This window comes from Prionailurus bengalensis, chromosome D1 (genome assembly GCF_016509475.1).
Source record: "Prionailurus bengalensis isolate Pbe53 chromosome D1, Fcat_Pben_1.1_paternal_pri, whole genome shotgun sequence".
NCBI classification, from domain to species: domain Eukaryota; kingdom Metazoa; phylum Chordata; class Mammalia; order Carnivora; family Felidae; genus Prionailurus; species Prionailurus bengalensis.
The window spans coordinates 81,941,454-81,964,792 of record NC_057346.1 but is presented as its reverse complement, the minus strand read 5'-3'; the positions used below and the strand labels follow the sequence as shown (position 1 = coordinate 81,964,792).

Sequence of the window (23,339 nt, the reverse complement as noted above, 5' to 3'; positions counted from 1 at the left end):
ATTTAAATGTGGATGTATCTGATTCCCTTTGAACGTTGACTGGATCCAAGAAATTTCCCACTGTTGCTCTCCTGGCCCTTTGAAACTCTCTCCAGAATGAGATTGTTTATATAAGTCCAGTCCACTTCAAATCTTCCTTGAGATAAAGAAAATTTGTAATAATTTGACTTTCAGAAATCAATAATGGCTACAATATAGCCATAGCATACTGTCAAGGCACTCAGACTGGAATCAAGCATACCTGTGTGTTGTACAATATAAAGAAACGCTCCCCAGATATGGGGAAAATGACCTGGCCTTTGTATACTTTCTATTCTCTCTAAAAAGAAAAAACAAATCAACTTTAAATTTCATTCGGATAGTGAATGAATATAGTGAATATTTCCAAAATGTGTCTTCTTCTACATTTATCTCATTATCCTCCTAGAAGTAAAGATGTTAAAATGTAAGTTTACTTTTTGACAGTTTTATGAATTGAGTGGGGTGAAAGTCACTGGCAGTTACATAATATGAGTGATTGGTATATGAAATTTCATCCAAGATCTTATACCACACATGGAGACTATGCAGAAAAACTTATTTCAAGAGAAAAGCCATCAAAAGTCCTCATTCAATTTTTGTAATCATTCTAAAAATGTAACATTCCCAAACAAAAAAAAAATTGCAAAAGTATAAAATGTAATGGTTCTTGAAAGCTGTGGAATTTTATTTTACAGCAAAAAGCCACCAAAATTTTCACCTTGAATTTTTGGTGATGTCTTCATTATCCTGTAATATGGCATAGAGGCTACTGATAGATCTATGTGTTCTTCTCTAGAGCCTTGTATTTTAACTTGTTGGGTCTCTGGATTATTCTGGTATGTGCTGTCTTCTCTGGCTTAATCATGTACTCCCACTTCAAAGACTGTGACCCTTGGACTTCTGGCATTATCTCAGCACCAGACCAGGTATGTGTTCCCTTGGGGCCAGAGGAAATGGCTGAAATCAGTGTGGTTCTGGCCATCAATGAGTAATATGGGTTCTTTCTCTTTTTCCACCTGGATCTCAAGGTACTTCCTAAGCCCCAGAGAGTTGATTTCTTTCCTTTCCTATTGGATGATATACACACCAGGTTCTAATAGTGGGGAGTGACATGTAAAAAGGTATCTCACCTTGTCCTTGAAGACAAGGCCAGGGGCCAGGACAAGGCTGAGGAGCATGGAGGTTAGGCTTGAACCCATGGCTTTGGTTGTCCATGTGGCCTTTAAATTCTTTTTTTCTATATGTCTCAAGGTTCATTAAAGATGCTTTATTCTCAGATTGAACAATATGACCCTTGTTTCTATAATGCTTCTGCGCATGTGTTCTCACCATAGCTTGAACACCATCAACCCAATGTACTACATGAAATGTGCTTTCAAAAACTTTATTTATATGGGGCACCTCGGTGGCTCAGTTGAACATCCAACTCTAGATTTTGGCTCAGGCCATGATCTTGCAGTAGTGAGATCAAGCCCCAAGTTGGGCTTGGGCTCTGTGTCGAGCCTGGAGTCTGCTTGGTATTCTCTCTCTCTCTCTCTCTCTCTCTGCCCCTCCCCTGCTCATTCTCTCTCTCTCTCTTCAAATAAATATATAAACATTAAAAAAACCCTCCATTTATGGAGGATATCCTCAGGAGGCACGATCACCTCCCTCCCCTCTGTATTTTTCACTGTCCCCTCTGTCCTGCGGGGGGGGGGGTCCCCCTCTCACAAATCTGGCTACAGAGTGGAACCATAATACCTACATTCTCTGAAGACCTGTTTTAAGCATTTGTTGTTAGGGTTTAACTGCTAACATTAAGGGTAAACAGATAAGGGAATGGCATACATTGCAAACATAAGAAAAACAAAACAAGTTCCTGAACTTTCTAAAGCTGATCCAACCCTTTTTCCTAGTATCCACTGCCCCTTCCCGCCCTTCCTCCTTCCCTACAGCTGGAGCTGGACCTCAGGTCCCCTGAAATTGGATTGATTATAACCTCAACTGCAAGTATGTAACAACCTTAGTCTGTGCAAACTCCTGTATTATTTTTATTTATTTTTTGTCTTTTTTTTCCCACCTTCTTTTGCTAAAAATAGACATTCTCACATTTCAGACTCTGCTGATAAGACCACTAATTCTATCTTGTTTTACCTCCAAAGCTGATGCCGTACTTTGTCATGGAGATATTTTTCACAATGCCAGGACTGCCTGGACTCTTTGTGGCTTGTGCCTTCAGCGGAACTCTGAGGTTAGTATATGGACAACACCCTGCTCTGATGATGCTGATGATAATGACAGTGGTGATGGCAAGGGCGTGAGATGACAAGGGTGATGGTGGTAGTAATCACCAGTACTTACTGAGTACTTACTGTGTGTCAGCTGGCTTGCTGAATGCTTTACTTCACACAATGTATAGAACTTTACTCAGAAAACTTTATGAAGTAGCTTGGAGCATTAAAAAACAACTGACAATTATATTACCAGCTAAAGATGTGCTTATTGGGGCTTATTGGGAAATAAAAGAGAATTATAATCCAGGACAAATAAGCAGTGGCAAAGCTTTATGCACGTCTGGGGAACAAAGGAGTGGTATGCTTTATTTTAAGGAGAAAAGGACTAAGTTGGGAGGGCTGTTATGAACTAAAAGACCATTTGAACTGGGAGTTCAAAGTGTGGCAGCTTTTCATTGGCTAAGTGGTTGCTGAGGGGAAAGCTTCTCTTCCTCAAGCTGGAATAGAGAGTAGTATCCAAGTGCAAGGTCAAGTCCCTGTCTTCCTCATGGATCTGCAATTGACCACAAGTGGTAGGGCATGAGATCTCCTGCTGAAACCTCCTGACCTCATTTTAGTGAAGTTTCCCGTTACTAATTTTCTCAGAAGGTTTGAAGCTAGAGAGTGAGCGATGCCATACAATTAAAGCCTCAGGCTTCTGTCAGGGCCAGGGACTGTGATAAAGCAAGAGTGGCGAAAGTGGGGAACCAGTAACAGGCATTTGCTTTGACACAGTTGAGAGATGATGGTAACTTGAAGGGTCGAGGTAACAGTGTTGAGATCAATGTAGTATCATTACCTTCCTTTATGCCAGACCTTTGGCTCTATGAACTCAGCTGGTTGGAAAAGCCTCACTTCCCTTCCTGGAGCTTAGTTGCAGATAATCATTGATAAGGTTTGTCAAAGGCCAATTTTTAGAGAGTAAAATGGTCAGAGTCAAAATTCAAACAATAGCAGAAGATCAAAGTCAAAGTTTTATATCTTATTCCTCAAATCCTTTGTCTCAACCCACAGAGTTAACCGCTGTTAATAATTTCTTGTCAATGAACCCGAAAATTTCTTTGCTTATGGGAACATATATACCTTTTAGTGAATGAAAAAAAAGGATCATATTGTATATATGGTTTCATTTAAGGTAATATAATTTAGAAATCTTTCCACATCAGTAGATGTACCCTATTCTTTTTTAAAATCTGTGATTTATTTGACCAATCCTTTAATGTAAGACATATCTAACAAATATGTCTTAGTCTGCTCAGACTGCTATAACAGAATACCATACACTAGGTGGTTTATAAAAAACAAAACAAAACAATTTCTTACAGTTCCCAAGGCTAGGAAGTCTAAGATCAAGGCCCTGGGAGATTTTGTGTCTGGTAAGGGCTCAATTCCTGCCTCATTTATGACCATTTTCTTGTTGTGTCCTTACACGATAGAAGGGTTAAGGGAGCTCTCTTGGATCTCTTTCGTAAAGTCACTAAGTCCATTTATAAGAGCTCCACTGACATGACTTCATCGTTCCTAAAGGCGCCGGCTCCAAATACTATCACCTTGGGGGTTAGACTTCAGCATATGAGTTGTGAGGGAACACAAACACTTAATCCATAAGGTATTACAACGTATATCTTTGTGAAATTGTGCAAGGATATATGTAGGCTACATTCCAAGAAGTAGAATTACTGTGTCCAAATACTTAATAGTTTAACCTTCTCATGGACATTGCTAAATTCAGCTGCAAAAATTCTCAACAATTTATATTCTAAAAAGAAAATACTAGAGCATCTCTTTTCTCACACTACCACCAATATTGGGTGCTATCAAACTTTTCAACTTGCCAAACAAATAGGTGAAAAATGGTAACTAATTAGGATATGAATTTAGTTGACCATAAGTGGGATTGGCTACATTTCCCTACTTTCATTGGCCATTTGTATTTCTTTTTCTGTAACATGCCAGTTTATGTTCTTTGTTAGTTTTTTAAAGTTTTCCTCTTTACATACAAGAAAAATAGCCTCTTGGCATATATCTCATGTTTTTTCATTTGTTGTTTGTATATTTGCTTTATTTCTGAGTATATGGAGATTTTAATTTATATTGACCAATTCTTTTACATTATGGTTTCTGGATTAATATTATTCTCAGAAAGGCTTTTCCATTCTATCATTATAACTAACTATCCAGACACCATTCTAGTATATGTATAGTCTTATTAAATAACAAACCTTCAAATCATCTAGACTATATGTGTGGTATAAAAACTGAAGTGGAGCTCGACACTTATTTTCCTTCTAAGATAGTAGCCAGTTGTCCCATTACTTTTTGGTAAATAAGCTGTCTTTCCATCAGTGACTTTAAATGCTATTTTTATTATATCCTACATTCTTCTATATATTTGGGACTTTTTCTGGATTTTCTTTATAGTTCTTTGGTCTATTTATCTATAATGATGCAAACACTAATACTTTTAACCACTATGCTTTAAGATATGATTTAATGTCTGTTATTCATAATGTTTTTCTTTTTACAGAATTTCCCTTGATATGTAGATTTTTTTCCCCTGATTATTTTCAGTTAATTCTTTGGGATTTGATTGTACAGAAATCATAATATTTGCAAATACTTTTGCGTTTTTCTTTTTTTAATAAGTTACACTTCTATGTTCACTCTCATATACTTGGGCATTGAGAACAATGGTAATAATTGAGATTAGCAGAAATTCTTACATTTGTTATGACTTTAAAGGAAATGGCTCTTGGATTTTACCATTAAATGTGATATCACGTTTTAATTTGAGAGATATTATTAACGTTTAAGAATATTCATTTTAAGTTAATAAATTATAAAAAAGAACAAAATGCATATATTTATTCTTTTAGGATTTTTTTTATCAGAGATATTAAATATTAGTAAATTATTGGCATTTTTGAAGTGGCTTTTTTTTTTAACTTTTGGCATATTAATGTTGACAGATTTCCAAAACAGCAACATCCTTGAATTTATATAATGACTTTAACTTGCTTCGGTGTGTAATTCTAATTTAGTGTACTACTGAATTGTTTTTACTAATATTATTTTTAGGATTTTTGCATCAAGAACACAAAGTGATATTATTCTGTGCTGTTGAGATTAAGATCTCAGGGAAACTTAGGACAGGAAAAATTAACACTAGAGAGTCAAACACATGGAGGGGTGACACTGTAGCTTTTATTTTGCCCCTCTCTAAAGGGCTTTCCTTATTTATCTTTCCTTCTTACTCTAAGGCTGAGTCTCTCCAGAGTGGAAAACATATATTTGTCAAAAGGTAATTCCCCCATAAGAGAATGGTTGGCTCTTTTGGTCTCAAGACCAAAAATTCTAAGAAAGGGACACAGTTGGCAGTGGATGCTATGGAGAGATTACTTCTGCTAAAACCTTAAGGAGGATGCTGTTCCATATGAGGAATTAAATAAGCTTTCATGCTATTCTGCAAAGAAAACCCCAATTTCCAGGTCCCCTGTCATCAAAGTGAGTTTTACTGTCCTAAGAGTGGACTCTGGGTGGAAAATCAGAGGGAGTATCAGATTCTTTATGTGATTTTAGTCTTTGCCCATTTCCCATCTTATCCTTTGCTCCTCTTTCCCTTACAAATTGCATTCTACTCAATCTGGTGGCTTCAGGTTGTTGAATGCAACAAGTTTTCCATCTAGAGGTATTTAAATGTAATTTTCCCTTTGCTCTGGAACATCTTTTCCCCAATTTGCATGGGTACTTTCAGTGCCTATCTTAATCATCATTTCCTAAGGAAAGAGTTCCCTAACTTCATATCACTTTAGGACTCTGCAAGGCATAGTTTCATAGCATGTTGGTATTTTCCTTCATACCAACTGGGACCAATTGTGTAATTGGTTATCGAATGTCTATGTCACCGAGTATAAGGTGTATGCTTTTCTGGTTCGCCACCATATGCCTAATATGTAGAATGGAGAGATGCATAAATGGATGCATGAATGGTATGAGTGAATGATTAATGAATGGCAAATTGTACTTATTCCTGGATTAAGACAGTCAGTATTTCCTGCCTCAAGTCCAAGCAAACACACACACACACACACATACATACTCATGCACAACCTCTATTACCGCCTGCTAACTCATTTAATGTCTTGTTCAGGGGCATTAGTAGGCATTGGAAGAAGAAATCAGAGAGCACTAAGCACAGAAACAGTTTTGAAGAGCAAGTAGGCAGGCCACGTTGTTCCCCTGAAATCCCAGGATAAGGACATGTCTGCATCTGTTTTTTGTTTCTAGAGCCCTGTCTTGTCTATTTGCTATGAAAGAGGGGGCAGGCTGGTCAGCTTTATTTAGCCTGGACTGTGTTCTTGCTTTTCTCTCCCTGTAGCACTGTGGCTGCAAGCATCAATGCCTTAGCAACAGTGACCTTTGAGGATTTTGTCAAGAGTTGTTTTCCCCGTCTCTCCGACAAGCTGAGCACGTGGATCAGTAAAGGCTTATGTAGGTACAGCCGGTGGATCTTCTACTCCATGTCATGAAATGTACATGTGGTGCATGTCAAAATCCTGCACATGCTATTCAGCACTCATTACAGGCACAAAGGCACAGGGAGATGTATGAGGAATTTCACGTATGAATTCACACTTCCAAAGATACCAGGAGGGTAACGGGAGAGAATTACCAGCTAGCTTACCTTTCACCAACCTTATATTCGACACTCTTCTGTACTCCCCCTACACGCTAGATTGATCACTTCAACATCTCCCGATTATGCCTTGTATTGATCATATCCGTCCCTCTACATGGGAAGACATTTTGCTCACTGTAGCCAATCACATGGTCTAATAAAGTCAAATTCTTTCCTTTTCTTTCTTTTTTATTATTTATAATTGTCATTTACTTACTTATTTTAATTTTTTAGTATAGTTGACACACAATATTGCATTAGTTTCAGGTGTACCACATGGTAATTTGACAAGTTTGTACACTATGCCAAATTCTTTTCTAAAGAATTTTTTATTACCAAACTCCTGGTAAACTCACTTCTAGGAATAATTGCTCTTTGCTTAATCACACATTGCATATTATGTTTACGCTCACTGTAGCACTTACCATGCTGAATTATAGTTTTGCAAAACATTTCTTCTTAGGTATAAACAAATTATATTATTATTCACGTATTATAGAAAATATAGGTAATTGGAGAAAATATATGCACTTTTTGAATAAAATTATAGCTACTTTTGCTCTTCGTTGTTTTTTCTAGGATACTATAGTGAGCATTTTCTTGTGTCATGTATGCATTATTTGAAAACATGGTTTTTTAATGTTTTCTTAATAGTCTACAAAATGGCTTACTTTTTTATTTTTATGTTGTTACCTTTTAAAATCTTTTTTCATTTTTGGTAACATTGTGATGTTACCCATATACATTAATCTATAATGGCATACATAAATTTTTCCTTAATAAAGACATACAATAGAAAATTACCAAATCAAATAATACAAATTCACTGAAGTTCTTGATATATATTATGAAAAATGTTTCCAGCGTGGTCCAATTAATATTTATGTGTGGCAGCAGTGAGTAATGACATATTTTTCTATGCACTCGATATCAGTATTTTCAAAAATTGGCCAACTTCATGGGCAAAATAACATCACATTTTTGTTTTAGTTTATATTTTTTGATTTATAGTGAATTTGAACATTTGTCAGATCATAAATAACCATTTGTATTTCTGTGAAAAAATTATTTATGCTTTCTGTTTGTTGATGAGATACTAGAAATTTTGTCTGTAAAATCTCTTCATGTATAAAGGAAATGTTACCTTTGTATATTGAAAAATGTCCTTCAGATTTTTTTAAATACATGTTTGATGTAAAGAAATTATATTACATAGTTTTTAAAATATATGTAACATTTCTTTTACTATTTTATCCATTTCTTTATGCTTACAAATTTGTTCCCATTAAAAACCTACTTAAATATTTCCTTATTTTTCTCTAGACTGTCAATAATTTTGTATTTCATATTGAATGTATTCAAATTATTTGATTTATGATGAGGATCTAAATTTTTTTCTTATACAGCCAATTTTCTCAGCATCATTAATCTAATATTATCCACTGGTTGTTAATATTTCAGTGATGATAATATACAATATAAGACTCTTTCATCTATAAGGATTTGTTTAAGAATATCATATACTTATTTTCATTAAGTTATTTACCAGTTGTAGGACAATACCATCTTGTCTTATACTCTAGCTTTATAGTGTTTTACTTAAAATATCTGCTAGAGCAACTCCTGTCACTTTTCTTTTAGTTTAAAATTCAAAAATTTTTCAATTGTAACTTTCCTTTTTTTTCTACAAAAACAAACTTTAGGTAATACATGTTTATATATTCTTCATATTAACTTTAAAATACTTCAATGCACATTATGGAGCTGCACCTCTATCCCAATGGGATTGCATTAAATCTGAAAATATTTGGGGGAAGAATTGACATCTTTGCAAGCTTTCTACCTAGCAATAGTATTTTTCTATAATGGTATCATATTTTCTACCCTGGATGTTAATTACACTTATGTCTTCCTCCTTCAGCTTTTCTCTTCCTCTCACTTCTTCTCATTTCCCTTTTTCTTCTTTTCTTCTTTCATTGATATTATGAATGGGATGCTTTTTCCATAGTGTCTTCTAAACTGTTCATTATGAATGTGGAATACCTTCAAATTTTCATTTGTTTTGTTTTGTATCTGGTCATTTATCCAACTCTTGTTGGTTCTTAAAATTCTAATTGGTTTTCTAGTAAGTGTCTGAAAATATCGATTGTTTTATCTACTTATTCTTAAATGTTCTTCTAATTTGGATTTTTTGTTTTCCGTATGCTTTACTTTTTCTCGTATTTTGTAATTTTGTTCTTTTCCTCTCCACAAAGCAAATTTCTTAACAATAATGATTTTAATTCTGTAACTGTGCTTCACTCCTTATATTTTATAATTATTATGTAATTATATAAATTCAATCTTACAGTAAAACTTAAATTTTTTGCAGTCCAGTCTATCATCTTTAAAGATAATGAGAATAATTTTAGAATTCCAAAATGTTTTTATTGATCAAACTTGGTTTCTAGTGTTGTTGTGAGCTTCCTTATTTTCTATCTTATTGAGAAGTTGGAAAAGATTGCATTGAAAGTTGTTAGCCTGATTTCATTTTAAGAGTGAGTTCCTGATATTAAATATCATGTATATCATTTACTCAACCTGAAATAAAATAACAATAATAATAATAATAATAATAGAAAATTCATGGTACTTTCGATGTACCAGGCACTACACTATTGGATGCATTATTTATGTGTAGTCCCTTCCTCACATTCCTAGAATGTAAGATCTTTGGGGCAGGAATCACATTCTGACTTCATAGCACTGGCACTGGTAAAGTGCCTGACATATGGTCAGTACTCCATAAAAGTGAATTAATAATCATGTTGGGAACTGAGCTAGATATTTGGCTGAGAGATCATTTCAAACAGAATAAACAAAATCATTTTCTGTCCGTTTCTGTCACTGTGTCTGGGTCTATGTCTCCAACTCTTTGTCTCTTTATCCCTCGCCTATTTAGTTTAAGGGTTATAATGGGAATTGAATGTAATTTTAAGATGATCTTTAAACAAAGATGTATAAAAACAGTTGTTTTTTAAAAGGTGGTTAAAAGAACTCATCATCTTAAAAAGATTAGTAAGACCCATATGCTGCTTCACTCCTCAAGCTCCCATGGTACTGAGGCCCTGCATGAGATGCTTCAAAGGAGAGGTACTCTGATGGCCCTGGTAGGTCTCCCACATAGATATGTAAACAAATAATCATTATGCAATATACAAAGGGCCATAAAGATGACATGAATAAAGCACTAAAGGAAAACATTAGAAAAAACATTCCAGATTTGCAAACGCTGTGAGGTAAAATGTATAGATACTTTAGCCATCTTAAAAATGAAGAGCTCTCTGAATCCCAGAAAGGTTAGTGATTTCTTCAGCTGATTTTTGATGAGTGGTCAAACCGGAATTTCTTCCCACTAATTTGGTCTGGATTAGTCCAGACCAGTGTCTTTTCCACATTTTCATGTTGCATCCACATGGTAACTTTCTTCCTGAATCCTGGAGAGAAAACACCTGGAGGCCAGATTCCAGCTCATTTTGCCTGACTGAGAACAAAGTCTCCCCCCTTACCCTCTTGGGGCTTGTGATGGCTGAGTGGCAAGGACAGTTCTCACCGAGTTCCCTTCCAGAATGGCTTCCCTCAGAGACAGTCCTGGGCAGGAGCTCAAGAAATTCCTCAAAGCCAGTTTGGATGATGGTCACGGGTTTTGTTTTCTTTCTTTCTTTCAGGTCTCTTGTTTGGCGTGATGTGTACCTCCATGGCCGTGGCTGCATCTCTCATGGGAGGTGTTGTGCAGGTAATGAAAACAAGAAAAGACACCTTTGATTTCCTAGCAACTTTTGCCCACTTTCTGTGCTAAGGTTTTGCCTATTCCTCCAAGTGCCATATGCTGAGACTCTGATACCAGTTCCGAATGAAATATGCATGTAAAATTTCAACCAAAATTGCTTTCAGAAGGGGAAACTTTTAAAAGCTAGTAATGGAAGTCAATTATGGTTCACTGCCCTTTTAAAATCCAGATCTGAGCATGTATGATCCTGAAATAAAAGCAGTAATGATAATTATCATCACAATAATAATAATAACAACTGTTATAAATGGAGCATTTACTGTGTTCTAGGTACACAATCCCAAATGTTGTACCACATTTAACCTTTATCCCTTCCCTCAGGGTGGTATGATTAATATACTAACTTTACAGATGAAGAAACTAAGAAATAGAGAAGAAGTGATTGTCCCAGAGTCACATAAGTAAGGAGTGGGGAGCTGGCCCATGAGCCCACCTCTTTCTGTTATCTAGGGTGAACTGCCTCTCGTACATCCAATTCCCCTTTCCATAAAAAGAAGGTAAGGAGTCCCGAGGACAATATGGTTCAGCATCTTCATTTTGTAGATAATTACAGAAAAGAGTGAAAATATCTTGCTCAGGTTTTCACAGCTAGTCAGTGTCTGAGCGAGGTTTATGGTCCAAGTCTCCTGAGCCACCCCTCTTCCCTTTGCAAATCAGCCACCTTGGAAGCAACAGTAGATAAGCCCATCTTCAGATTCTACTTCAGCCCTCTATATCCCCCTTGTATTTTTGTGTAATTTCTTTTTTTACTGTTTATTTATTTATTTTGAAAGAAAGAGAGCATGAGCAGGAGTGGGGCAGAGAGAGAGAGGGAGAGAAAGAATCCTAGGCAGGCTCCATGCCTACTGTGGAGCCTGACTCAAGGCTCAATCCCATGACCATGAGCTCATGACCTGAGCCAAAGTCAAGAGTCGGGCACTTAACCGACTAAGCCACCTGGGGACCCCATGTTTGCATAATTTCAACATCCTTTGTACTATCTTGGAACAGCATAGCTTTTCAATAAATGTTGCTTCAGCAAAGAAATGAATAAGGGTGCGTGAATAGCAATCACTGATTTTTACAGAACACATCTTAGTTTGCAGAGCTGTGCATCTGACTTGATCCTTCTAATGACTACTTATGAAGAATCCTTTCTTTCTATTTTGAGATCCAGGGAGTAAGTCAGGGAGATTGAGGGATACAATAGCTCAGTTGTCTACATAAGAAGCTGTAGGATTGGAAACCCAGTGTCCCCTCTGGTAAGCTAGGTACTTACTGTTTTATCACAGATGCTTGATAACCTCTTCCTAGTTTTTAGAGCACTTTGTTATTTGCTCATTCACACAGCAGCACTGGTAGGTTTAGTGACATCAGCAGCATCTCTTATCAGTTTACTTCCATGCATTCATAGGGACCACATGTAGAAGTCAGCTCTGAGGCCTTGTGCCCCACTGCTTTCTCCCTTTTACCCAAACATTATTTACTATTAAGGAAGTATCATCATGTTGAATTTAGCAAGAATTTCAATCACTAAATTGTTCTTTTTCAAAATCGTTTGCATTTTAATCTTATTTCCAATTGAGGTAGGAAGGGCTCTAGAATACACAAAGACCTACAAACTGGTCTAAAACAGAGCTCACAATAAAGCAGGGATGGTTGTAAATGATGCTCTCATCTGCTTGTCGTTATTTAGATGGATATGCTTGGCCCACTTTCTTGATTGTTTAAAATGTATGCCCCACAGTTCACACAGTTGAGGAGAGGCTGGTTGGCAAGAAATGCAAACTCTGATCTCTTGTTTCCTAGGAGAGATATTGTTTATAGGGTGTCCCTCTCATTTCTCTAAATACGTCTGATTTAACAGGTGCAGAAAGTCAACTATAATTCCCCTATTTAATTTTCCAAACAGCTTTGCTAGATTGAACATAATGGGACAACATTCCTATTCAGGTTTTACACATGGGAAGATTGAAGCCCAAGTTTCAGAGACATAAGGGATAGAGGCAGGTTCAATTCATGTTCACAAAGGCATGCCATACTCATGGTGTGTGTGTGTGGATGGTGCTAGGAGTGGGCAGCCTGAATCTTCTTCAGCAAAGGCCCTTTTACTTAGGACGTTATAAAGTGTGTTCTGGAGACCTTCATTCTGTGAAATGCTCTAAGAAAGCAAATTTCCAATGTCAAGGACATTTGGGAAATGCTGCACACTCCGTGCCCCTCTCAGAAATCCACAGCCACATTAGCACATTGAACACCCCAGGAAGTCCTAAAATAAAGAAACCTATTTTTTAAAGTTTTTTTTAAGTAATGTCTACACCCAACAGGGGGCTCAGACTCATGACCTTGAGCTCAAGAGTTGAACATTCTTCCAAGCCAGCCAGGTACCCCCAGGTTTTCTTTAAAATGTGACCATAGACCATATATAGGGAGGCAGAGGGTACAGGGGGTGGTGGTGGCAGAAACAGGGGGGGGGCAGGTAAAAGCAGCAAAGGTCACATGTTAACTAGTGATTTGCAGAGCTCACTTTCGGAAAGGCCGTTCTATCCCTTATGCTTCTATCTTAATGACTCTCATCTAGTTCTGCTAAGGGCTGTAATGAGTTCCAAGCATGTTCTTATCTCCACTTAAGAAAGTGCCTCGTAGGTCTCCAAACAGTCCAACAATCAAATGACATGCCTCAGGAGCCAGAGAGCTCACTAACAGGGTAGGTAAGAACAATTAAAGCAGGTAATAATAGTGGATACCACTTGAAACTAATATAACACTGTATGTTAACTAAGTGGAATTAAAATTAAAACTTAAGAAAAAGAGAAAGGAAAAAATAATAGTAGATAGCATTTGGGGGGTACCCATTATGTGCTGTGGAGTGCTTAGTCATGATTCTGACCTTCCTCAGATTACACGTTGAATGCTCACAGCAAAATCCAGGAAGCAGGCATGGATTCCCACTTGAAATGAGAAAGATAAGGCACAGTGAGGCAACCCCCAGCCCAAAGCACATCCTTTTATTCATCACCCCCAGTTTGCAGGAGCAATTTATGTGAGATTTGCCCACTGAGGAGAAAGCTATTGGGTGAGATTTAAGTCTTCCCCCAATTGAACCTGCTTAAGAACAACAACAAAAACAAAGATAAAAATTAAGATTAGTTTAGTACTATAGGTTATAGAAATGCATATCTTCAAAAGCCAGAAACTCTTGGATTTTTTTTTCTTTTTATCATGTGATGAACTTTTTATACAGAAGCATATTGGCTGATGACTTTATGAGATTGTTAATGTATTTTCCTCCACTAGAAGGGATAAACACCTTTCCTAACTTATTGATTCTCTTATTTAATAGCTAGTAAACTATCTTCCAAATTCACCAACCAGGGCAATTATGAATTCATGTTATCAATCAGCAAAGGAAATGTCAAGAATATTAAATTAAGTATTGACTTTGGGGAAGAATATCGACTTTAATCTTCTCTGCCTCTATCTTGTCAAAGATCTATCTGTGGCATTGACTTCATAAAAAATTAAACTGGAAAAACAAACATAACAATGCATTGCACCTCATCTTTCTAGAGAAAAGAATTCACATTACAGCTGGAGGGGATTTGATGGCCTCTTGGTTCTATCTACCTTTCATAAAAAAAACACTCTGAAATAGAATGTATCTGAATTAATAACAGAACGTTCACAAATTAGAGTTATGAGGGGCAGGATCAAAGTTAGAATCCAAATATTCTATTAGTGATGGAATCTTTCAGGAACATTTTTTCCCTTAAACAAAATGAGCCATTATGAGAGTCTGTGTTCTTGACATTTTTTTTCTGTAGACTGCCTTTAGGAGAGAAAAGGTGGGTTTTATGGCCAAAAAAGCTAGCTTAAATCTTTTAAATCTTACTTCTCCCATTTGCTAAATGAAATTATATCTTTAATATGTTTTCTGTCAGTGCAGTTTTCTCATCTATAAAATTCAGTTAGTGATATCTACTGAACAGGGTAATTGTGAAGATGAAATGAAGTCATTATTCTGGAGTGTCATCTTAACTACCTGATACATAGGCGGTGCCTGACAAACATTAAGATACACATAGTATCTTTATAGAGCATCTTAATCTCAGCTGTTGACCTAAGAGCCCTACCGATGCATTGAAAGAGAAAAAGGAATGCCTGGGTGGCTCAGTCAGTTAAGCGTCCGACTTCGACTCAGGTCATGATCTCACGGTTTGTGAGTTCGAGTCCCATATTGGGCTCTGTGCTGACAGCTCAGAGCCTGGAGCCTGCTTCGGATTCTGTGTCTCCCTCTCTCTCTGCCCCTCTCCTGCTTGTGCTCTGTCTCTCAAAAATAAACATTAAAAAAATTTTAATTAAAAAAAAGAAAGAAAAAGAAAGGCTGCACTGCAGGATAGCTGTGTGTGTGTGTGTGTGTGTGTGTGCATGTACGTACACATTTTCACACATGCTGGCACTCTCCCATGCTTGTTCACTTGCATGCAGATCAATGAGTGTATGTCCAAGACTCTTGGAAGACCATGGCACAAAGCTACAGGCCAATAGCAGATTAGTTTAATGAAAGCCCCTTGCCAAGTCAGTGGGCTCAATAACTTAGAGTCTAAGACATATGGAAATGCATTTGTCAAACTCCCTCAATCTCCAAAGAAAATGGAGCCCTTGAAAATGGGATATGAGATACGGAGCTATGGAATGTCCAGTGGCCTCCCCACCATGTCCCAACTTAATGTTCAACATCTGGGTGGGATGGTGGGAGTGGGGTAATGTATTATTATCAAAATGATAGAATTGTTAAAACAAGATTAGAATAGGTGATCAGTTGTGTAAGGCATGAAACATAAGGTATAAATACATTTATGTGGTACCTTATAAAAAGAAAGTGTTTTTTTTTTTGACAAGATAGAAAATGTATACAAATCAATGAGACCACCTTAAGGGAAAACTACTTCTATCAAATCCAAATTACCTGTGTGTATGTATACACACACACACACACACAAATGTATGTATTTTTATTATTTTATACAATGCTTATCATTGAGCCCAGAAGGGAGAAATGACTTCCAGAAAGCATGCAAGTAATGAGTGGTACCAGCAGGACTAGGGCTAAATTTTATCCTGGGTCTGAGAGAGAGAGTGATCCCAGGTGGCCGTGGATTCAGGGGAGTGGGCAAGTTTTTGAGATCTGTCTTGCTCCACAGGCTGCCCTCAGCATCCACGGCATGTGCGGGGGACCAATGCTGGGTCTGTTCTCTCTGGGAATCCTGTTCCCTTTTGTGAACTGGAAGGTAAGCCTCCTGCATGTCTTTCCATGATTCCCAGCTAAAACTTCATGAAGCCCAGACAACTTCTCTCTTTTCTCACTTCTCTTTGGAAAGGCCATCTCTCTGGGCTGGGAAAAAAAAAAAATGGTGGCTTTTTTTTCCATGGTGGAACTAAACGGAAACCAAGCCCTCCTTTCTCTGACTTCAGTGAAGCCTTTTAAGAAGCTGAAAACAAGGAAAGTAAAAGGAGCACATGAAGTACTGGATGTCATGACATCAAAGTTGACTCTAGGGTTTGAAATGTTCTCCCTACACTTAGGGTGCATATAATGAAATGTAAAAGATATATTGAATTTGGGAATAATTTAGGTTAAAGACAACTTTGAAAACCTAAAAAAAAAGCTTTGTAAATTTCTTTTTTTTCCTCCATTTTACTTAGAATTATAACAAATTTAACTAACTTAATTAACAAATTTAAGAAGAGAGTAAACAAACCTGGTGTATCTGATAGGTAGATGTTCTTGGTTTTGCTGGTTTACAAGCTAATTGTATATTAAGTAAATGTTGGTTGGATCACTTTATAGTAAATATACATCAAAATGAACATTTATTTGAAAAAATAATATAATACTCTTTAAAACAGTTTAAAAATCATAATTTTCTCAATGTAGCAAAATTATCTTTTCACTTGTTGCCATTCATACGCTTATATGCATATATTTTTTAGAGTCCTTAGACTACAAAAAACCTGACTCTGCATATTTTTAAATATACTTTAGGATGCTCAATGAAGCCTGAGTCACATGATATGTCTAATTAGGTGACTGTAGCTATCTGACCCTTCTTGGCCTCTATTCTAGATAAATCTTATGGACATAGGCAAAGAGCATGGATAGGCAGGGAGCATTTGGGAATTTGTAGTGTTTCCCTTACAGTCTTATTTGTTTTAATTTACTTTTCTGATATTGAGGTTGACAAGGATAGGTATGTTTTGGAGAGATAGTATGAGGGAAGGCAATATGACCATGAAAAAACTAATAATGAGCTACAGAATATCTTAGTCATTCTACACATTAACTTGTAATCTATGTTAGTGAACTGTGGTTCTTCCATTTAGCCCAGAAAACCACCTTGCTCTAGGTAGAGGGGGGTAAACATTACAAATTTGGGTCACCTCCCCCCATCATTGGCCATGGCTGATCCTACTAACCAATCATGGCTCTCTCCACAAAATAGGGATGAAGCCCCAGAACCCTTTCAGCATGGCTTTCTAGACAGCTACCACAAATCTCTGAGGGTAGAACTTCTTGTTGAAATCCATCCACTCTTCACTGTTAGGCCAGGGGTCAGCAAACTACATCCCTCAAGCCAAATCTAACCGGCATCCAGATTTTGGTATGGCCTGCAAGCTTAAAATGGTTTTCACATTTTTAAATTATTGGAAAAAAATTAAAAGAAGAAAAAAATTTCATGACCCATAAATATATGAAATTCACATTTCAGTGCCCAAAAATAATTTTATCTGTTATAACCACTCCCTTTTGTTTACATAATGTGTATGTCCGTTTTTGTACTATTGGGCAGAAACTGAGCAGTTGTGACAGACATTGGATGGCCCACAAAGTCTAAAATATTTACTAACTGGCTATTTGTAATAGAACTTTGTAGACTTCTGGTCTAGACCAAGGCATAAGTATTCAAGTCACACACATTGCTTTAGTTTCCCCAAACAATAATGAAGAAAACATTCTGGTCCTGTTATCAAAAAGTCTTTCCCTGAATAAATAGAGAAACTACCAACTTATTCTCTCTCACATAGAAGGCTCAACTATCTAATGGAGGCTGGTAGGATTCAGATTTTATTTTCCAGTGGCCCTGATCACTGCTAGACTGCTCTTTCTCCTTTATAGGAGAAATGACTCTGTCACTCATTGATTTTCACTGTTTATCTATCAAGAAGCATAACCCTTAAATGACAAGGCTAGTAAATATGCTTGCTAATATTTAGACCCAAACAAAAAGCTCCAAGCTTGTAAGTCAGGGACTCTGCTAGAATCACTTGGAAAGAGATATGGGAGAAAGAATTTCTATATAATAGCTTATAGTGGCTGTCAATGAAAAATGACATTGTCTCCATTTTCTGAGGTTTTCCCAGGCTTCTGAAATTCTTCTACCAGGAACTGAGGTCTTAATAGGCTTTTCCACAAGTTTTGAAATATAATTGATATATGGCACTGTATAAATATAAGAAGTACAGAATAGTGAATTGACTTACATATTTGTGAAATAATTACATTGCATCATCGCATATGGACAAAAAAAATATTTTTTTCCTTGTGATGAGAATTCTTAGGATGTACTCTCTTAACAATTTCTATATATACCAGACAGGGAGGTTAACTATAGTCATCATGTTGTATGTCTCTTGACGGATTAAATGGTAAGAACAAGCTAAACGGAGGGAAAAAAAAGTTCCTGCTAGAAATCTAAAAATCGTAACCATTAAAGCACTCCCCTGTGTTTTCATTTAAGGAACGTTACTCCTAAATAAGACTGCATTGTGGGAGTTGGAAGAAAAGCAGTTTGGGTGTGCTGTTTCCAGCACATGTGGCCAAGACTTAGGGTGGTCAGTAAGAATCTCTGAGGCATGGACTCCTCATCTCTTTTTTCTTTCAACAGCTTTGTCAAATCTCTCACTAACGTTTTCTTTTCCTTCATCAAGGGTGCACTGGGTGGCCTTCTGACTGGAATCACCTTGTCATTTTGGGTGGCCATTGGGGCTTTTATCTACCCTGCACCAGACTCCAAGACATGGCCCTTGCCTTTATCAACAGACCAGTGTGTCCCATCAAATGTGACACTATCACAACCTACAGAGCTATCCAGCCGGTATGTGGAACTTAAAGATGATGTTCAATCCCAGGCAGTGGGTAACCAGGTTTGAGGAAGAGGCATTCTCCAGGGATAAGTCTGATGAGACCGGTCTTGCTTTCCTGTGAGAGTCCTTCTGGGCAGTGCCATGAAGGGGTGTTGAATATTCTGAATATCCATTCCTCTGCATCCCAGGTTCACAAGAGTGAACTCAGCAAAAGAATTAATTGGAATTATGAGTTCAAAATAAGAAAAGTAGTGTGTGTGTGTGTCGGGGGGGGGGGGGAATAGATGGGTGGGTATGAAGATCAAGGTTCGTGCCCTTGAAAGAGTAAAGGACCTGAGTAGAATGGTTGTGGACACAGGGTTGGGAGCACTGCTGTGAACTTGCAGCTTCTAGATCAAACTAAATGGGGCCTAACAAAGGATTTATCTTCTATTTCTCTCAGGAATAGGTAATTTAAGACACCAAAATGCAGGAGATAACATGGTATAGGGAGAACATCATGGCCTTTGAAATCAGAAATGCCTAGGTTTGGATGTGGGTTTTATCATTTATCCACTCTGTCTCTGCATAAGTTAATAACTTGTTACTTCATGAATTCTCAAGAGACTTTGAAAGAAAAATGAGGGAAATAATATTTACTTTGCTTGTGCTTTGAGAGGATTAAGTGAGAAAGGATAAATACAGCCTGTACCACTGTACCTGACTTTAATAAATGCACTTTCTCACACTCTCATTGTTTATAGAAACAAATCTAAGAATTTTGGATAGCTCCGTAACTCTATCAGGTGGAAAAACTATTATGGGCTGCACTGGGATGAAGTAGGTAGAGCCACATCCTAGGACTGTGCTCCTTAGTATGTGGTCCTGCCTACATAGTCTATGAGCACTCCATTATCTTGCTTCCATTTGCTTCTGCATTTCATTTAGTTTAGAAGCATTCCTTTCCATAACTCTTACAAACACATAATAACCTATTATAGTTCCTAGGTCCACCATATTCCCTCCCTCCTGCCTGTGCTTCTTCTATCCTCTTTTTTTGGAGTGCTAGATCCTGGCCCTAGCTACCTTCCTTCCTTGAATAGCTACTAACTAGTCTTTAAAAACAAGTTCAGGTATTGTCTCACACACAAGCCTGGGTTTGATACTCTTTTCAAATGCTCACAGAATTCTTTGTTCCTAATTCGAGGTGCTACCCTTCCACTTTATGATTGTCCGTTAGCTCCTATATGTAGACTTTGCAGCTCACTCATCTTCTTATCTCCAATATCTGCCACAATTCTTGGCACTAAATCTTGGCTTAATAAATGTCTAAAGAGTGCATAATACAAAAGAAATGGAAAGCACAGTCCTCATTGTACTTCTTATAACTTAGTGCATACATTACTATACTTATAATGCAAGGGTGAGCTGGATTGAGTGCAATATAGAGCCCAGTTAGTCTACAATTGATTCTTTAAGAAAATAACCAAATGGCAAAAAATTAAAGTGTTGGAATTTTGAGAAATGCCAGGCCCTGCAATGAACCTTCAGTAGTCCTCTAAGTCATTGTGGATCATAACATCGGAACTCATGGAACTGTTGACACATGCTGTTGTCATCCACAGACCTGCAATCGCTGACACCTGGTATTCACTCTCCTACCTTTACTACAGTGCAGTGGGCTGCTTAGGATGCATTGCTGCTGGGATAATCATCAGCTTCATAACAGGTTGGTTACATGGATTCTTCTCTTTGGGGCCAAGGAAGACATGGGCTAGCCTCATGCATTGGTGGGCTAGAAGGATGTCTTACTGGTGTGATTTTGGATCCACTGCAAGAAACCCTTCTTCCCAAAATTATGCTTACTCTCTTGAAGCTCATACGCAAAAGCATTCTCCTGATTATCATATATATTGATTATTAATATATGTATATATAACATCTATTTTAAAACGTTCCCCATACATTACAGGAAAAAGAAATGGTGCTTCAACACATGGCCCCCAGAAGCAGTAAGAAATCCTTTGTAATATAACAATCAGTAGTAAAGCAGTAAGAAAATCCTTTGTAATGTAACAATCAGTAGGAAAGGTTAAATATTAAGAGTTCTTTCCTCCTTCATCTCAGTAAGAGACTGGAGTTTCTCTCATAACCACCTCCTATCTCACGGGTGAGCCTTAACTAACATACTAGATGGAGGTCTTTCTCAAATTCACTCAAAGTTGCTTTACAACTGGTGACATTTCAAGCGCAAACTCTTATTTTCCCCAGGGGGAAACCTCTTCATCCACAGGAAATGGTCTCATCCCTTTTGAGCTTCTCCTTTCTCATTAATTATGCTGTTATAGCCTTGTAGTTTCTGTTGACAAAAGTGGTTTCCACCAGAAGGGGACGATGTTTTTCAGTGCCTGTTTCCTAAAGTCTTGCTCATTAAACGGATTATACATGCTCTTGATTGAGGGCAAATATAGAGCCTCACACTTGAGTTCTATTTTCATTTGTAACCTTCTTATCCATGAGAACTGCAGTCCTAAATTTTGGCTTTTTGTTTACTATCTCCCAAAGCCTTCCCCCACAACCAAGAATAGAACTAAATTTAAATCCATATGAAGTAAAACCAATGTTACACTATATATTAACTAACTAGAATTTAAACAAAAACTTGAAACAAACAAAAAATCCATGTGAAGTATAGAACTCTTTTTTCTTAGTAAGGCTCAGCTTCTTCCCTTAGACATAAAGTATCTATCTTATTTGAGAACTCTTTGATACTTTTGTGGTACATTAAGAGACAAAAGTTTTCTCTGCTTGAAACCCTGGGAATAGTTGGGTTCAGGATTAAATATTTCTTATTCAGGCTGCCCTTGGCTAGAAGTTTGAAGTTATATGATTCTCTTTTTCACTGCCCACTCATACACATACACTAAGGAAAATGGAGTGTTTCAGGCTTTAAGATCACATATGTTTAATTTCTTGTTTTGTCATTTACTAAACCATAGAAAAATTTATTATTTCCTTACTTATGAAAGGAGAATCACAATATCTATTTTATAAAGATTAGATATATTTTTTAGTCTACATAAAATATGCCTAGTACATAGAAGGCATTCACTAATAAGCAAATACTATTATCAAGAGGAGTACAATTTATTTGTTTGAATGTCTTCTGACAGAGTGACATAATGCCGGGGAATATATCACTTAAACTTCAATTTGAAGCTTTAGGAATCTACATTTTGTTTATCTCTAGAAATAAATTTGAGAAAAAAAGCTTATAGACTGGCACAGTGTCTGGAACAGAGGAGGAATGGGATCAAGGTTGTAACCATCACTCTGCTACCCCATTTAGGGACATTTAGACTAAATTGGCTGCTGAATTAATGACTACCATTGAATGAGATTGGGTATTTGTGAATAATTATCATGATACCAAAATTTGCAAAAGTTCTAGGCAGGAAATATTGTCATCCTTTAAAGCTTGGTTCAAATATCAATTTGACTTATTCCACAGCAGGATTTGAAGGAATGGGATGTTGGACAGGTGTGTTTTAAAGATTGCAAAGAAGGTGTCAGGAAAGTCTAGACTTGCTGAAGGGAATGTCAGAGTATTGCTTATTCAGGATACTGGGGTGGAAGGAAGAAGAAACGGTAAACATAATCTTTTTAATTTTACAAATATTGACTCTGATGGCTTCTAATATATCTGATTTGAGTGAAAAACCAAGAGTTCTCCTAAAGGAAGAAATTATGATTCCTGCTATCCCCTCTGTTGACCTACAAAGGGTAAGAATAGAGTTTTCCATAATCCATCTTTAAAATAAGTATGGTGTCTCTGTTTAACCCTATAGCTGTGAATTTGCCTGACCTGACAGTTTTTGGATATTTAAAAATCTATCCTCCTACTCACTTTGAGCAGTTACCAATCTGTCTATTAACCAGTCAGGCCTATTTTCACTCTTATACTAAGAAGTGACCTACTTAGTAAGCATACAATACTTAAATCTTTATAGAAGACCTAGAAATGTGCAATCACCTAATCCATCTGTCCTTTCATTAATAGGTTATCAAAGTGGCAAGGATATTCAACCACTGCTAATTAGACCGGTTTGCAATTTATTTTGCTTTTGGTCTAAGAAATACAAAAGACTGTGCTGGTGTGGTGTTCAGCATGACAGTGGGACTGAGCAGGTAAGCTGATGTTTGAGCTTCTGAAAACACACATGAGCTCACAAGGATTCCCTTGTTGCCCAATTAAACCATCTGCAAAGGTGGGTGTGAGAAAGGAAGGCAATGAATATGACAATCTGAATCTAGTTTCAGCTTCAGTTAACCTCAGCTGATTAGCTTTTGAGCATATAAATATGTTGACAGGTAAATGTACCTTTGGGGTGAATTGTTGGCATTGCAAGTAGTCAGTTTCCAAAAGCCCTTTTACCCCTTCTGAGGGTGAATTCTA

General features: G+C 37.0%; 1 protein-coding gene across 1 annotated transcript in view; it reads left to right on the top strand.

Annotated features, from left to right (window-relative positions):
• SLC5A12 (solute carrier family 5 member 12) overlaps nt 1-23,339 on the top strand; it is a 47,994-nt gene that overhangs the window by 22,492 nt on the left and 2,163 nt on the right. Inside the window, exons 7-14 of the mRNA XM_043580837.1 lie at nt 818-947; nt 2,163-2,251; nt 6,652-6,764; nt 10,659-10,726; nt 15,964-16,050; nt 18,749-18,915; nt 20,509-20,612; nt 22,944-23,071. Of these exons, the coding sequence (XP_043436772.1) occupies nt 818-947; nt 2,163-2,251; nt 6,652-6,764; nt 10,659-10,726; nt 15,964-16,050; nt 18,749-18,915; nt 20,509-20,612; nt 22,944-23,071 (886 nt within the window). The remainder of the gene's footprint in view (nt 1-817; nt 948-2,162; nt 2,252-6,651; nt 6,765-10,658; nt 10,727-15,963; nt 16,051-18,748; nt 18,916-20,508; nt 20,613-22,943; nt 23,072-23,339) is intronic.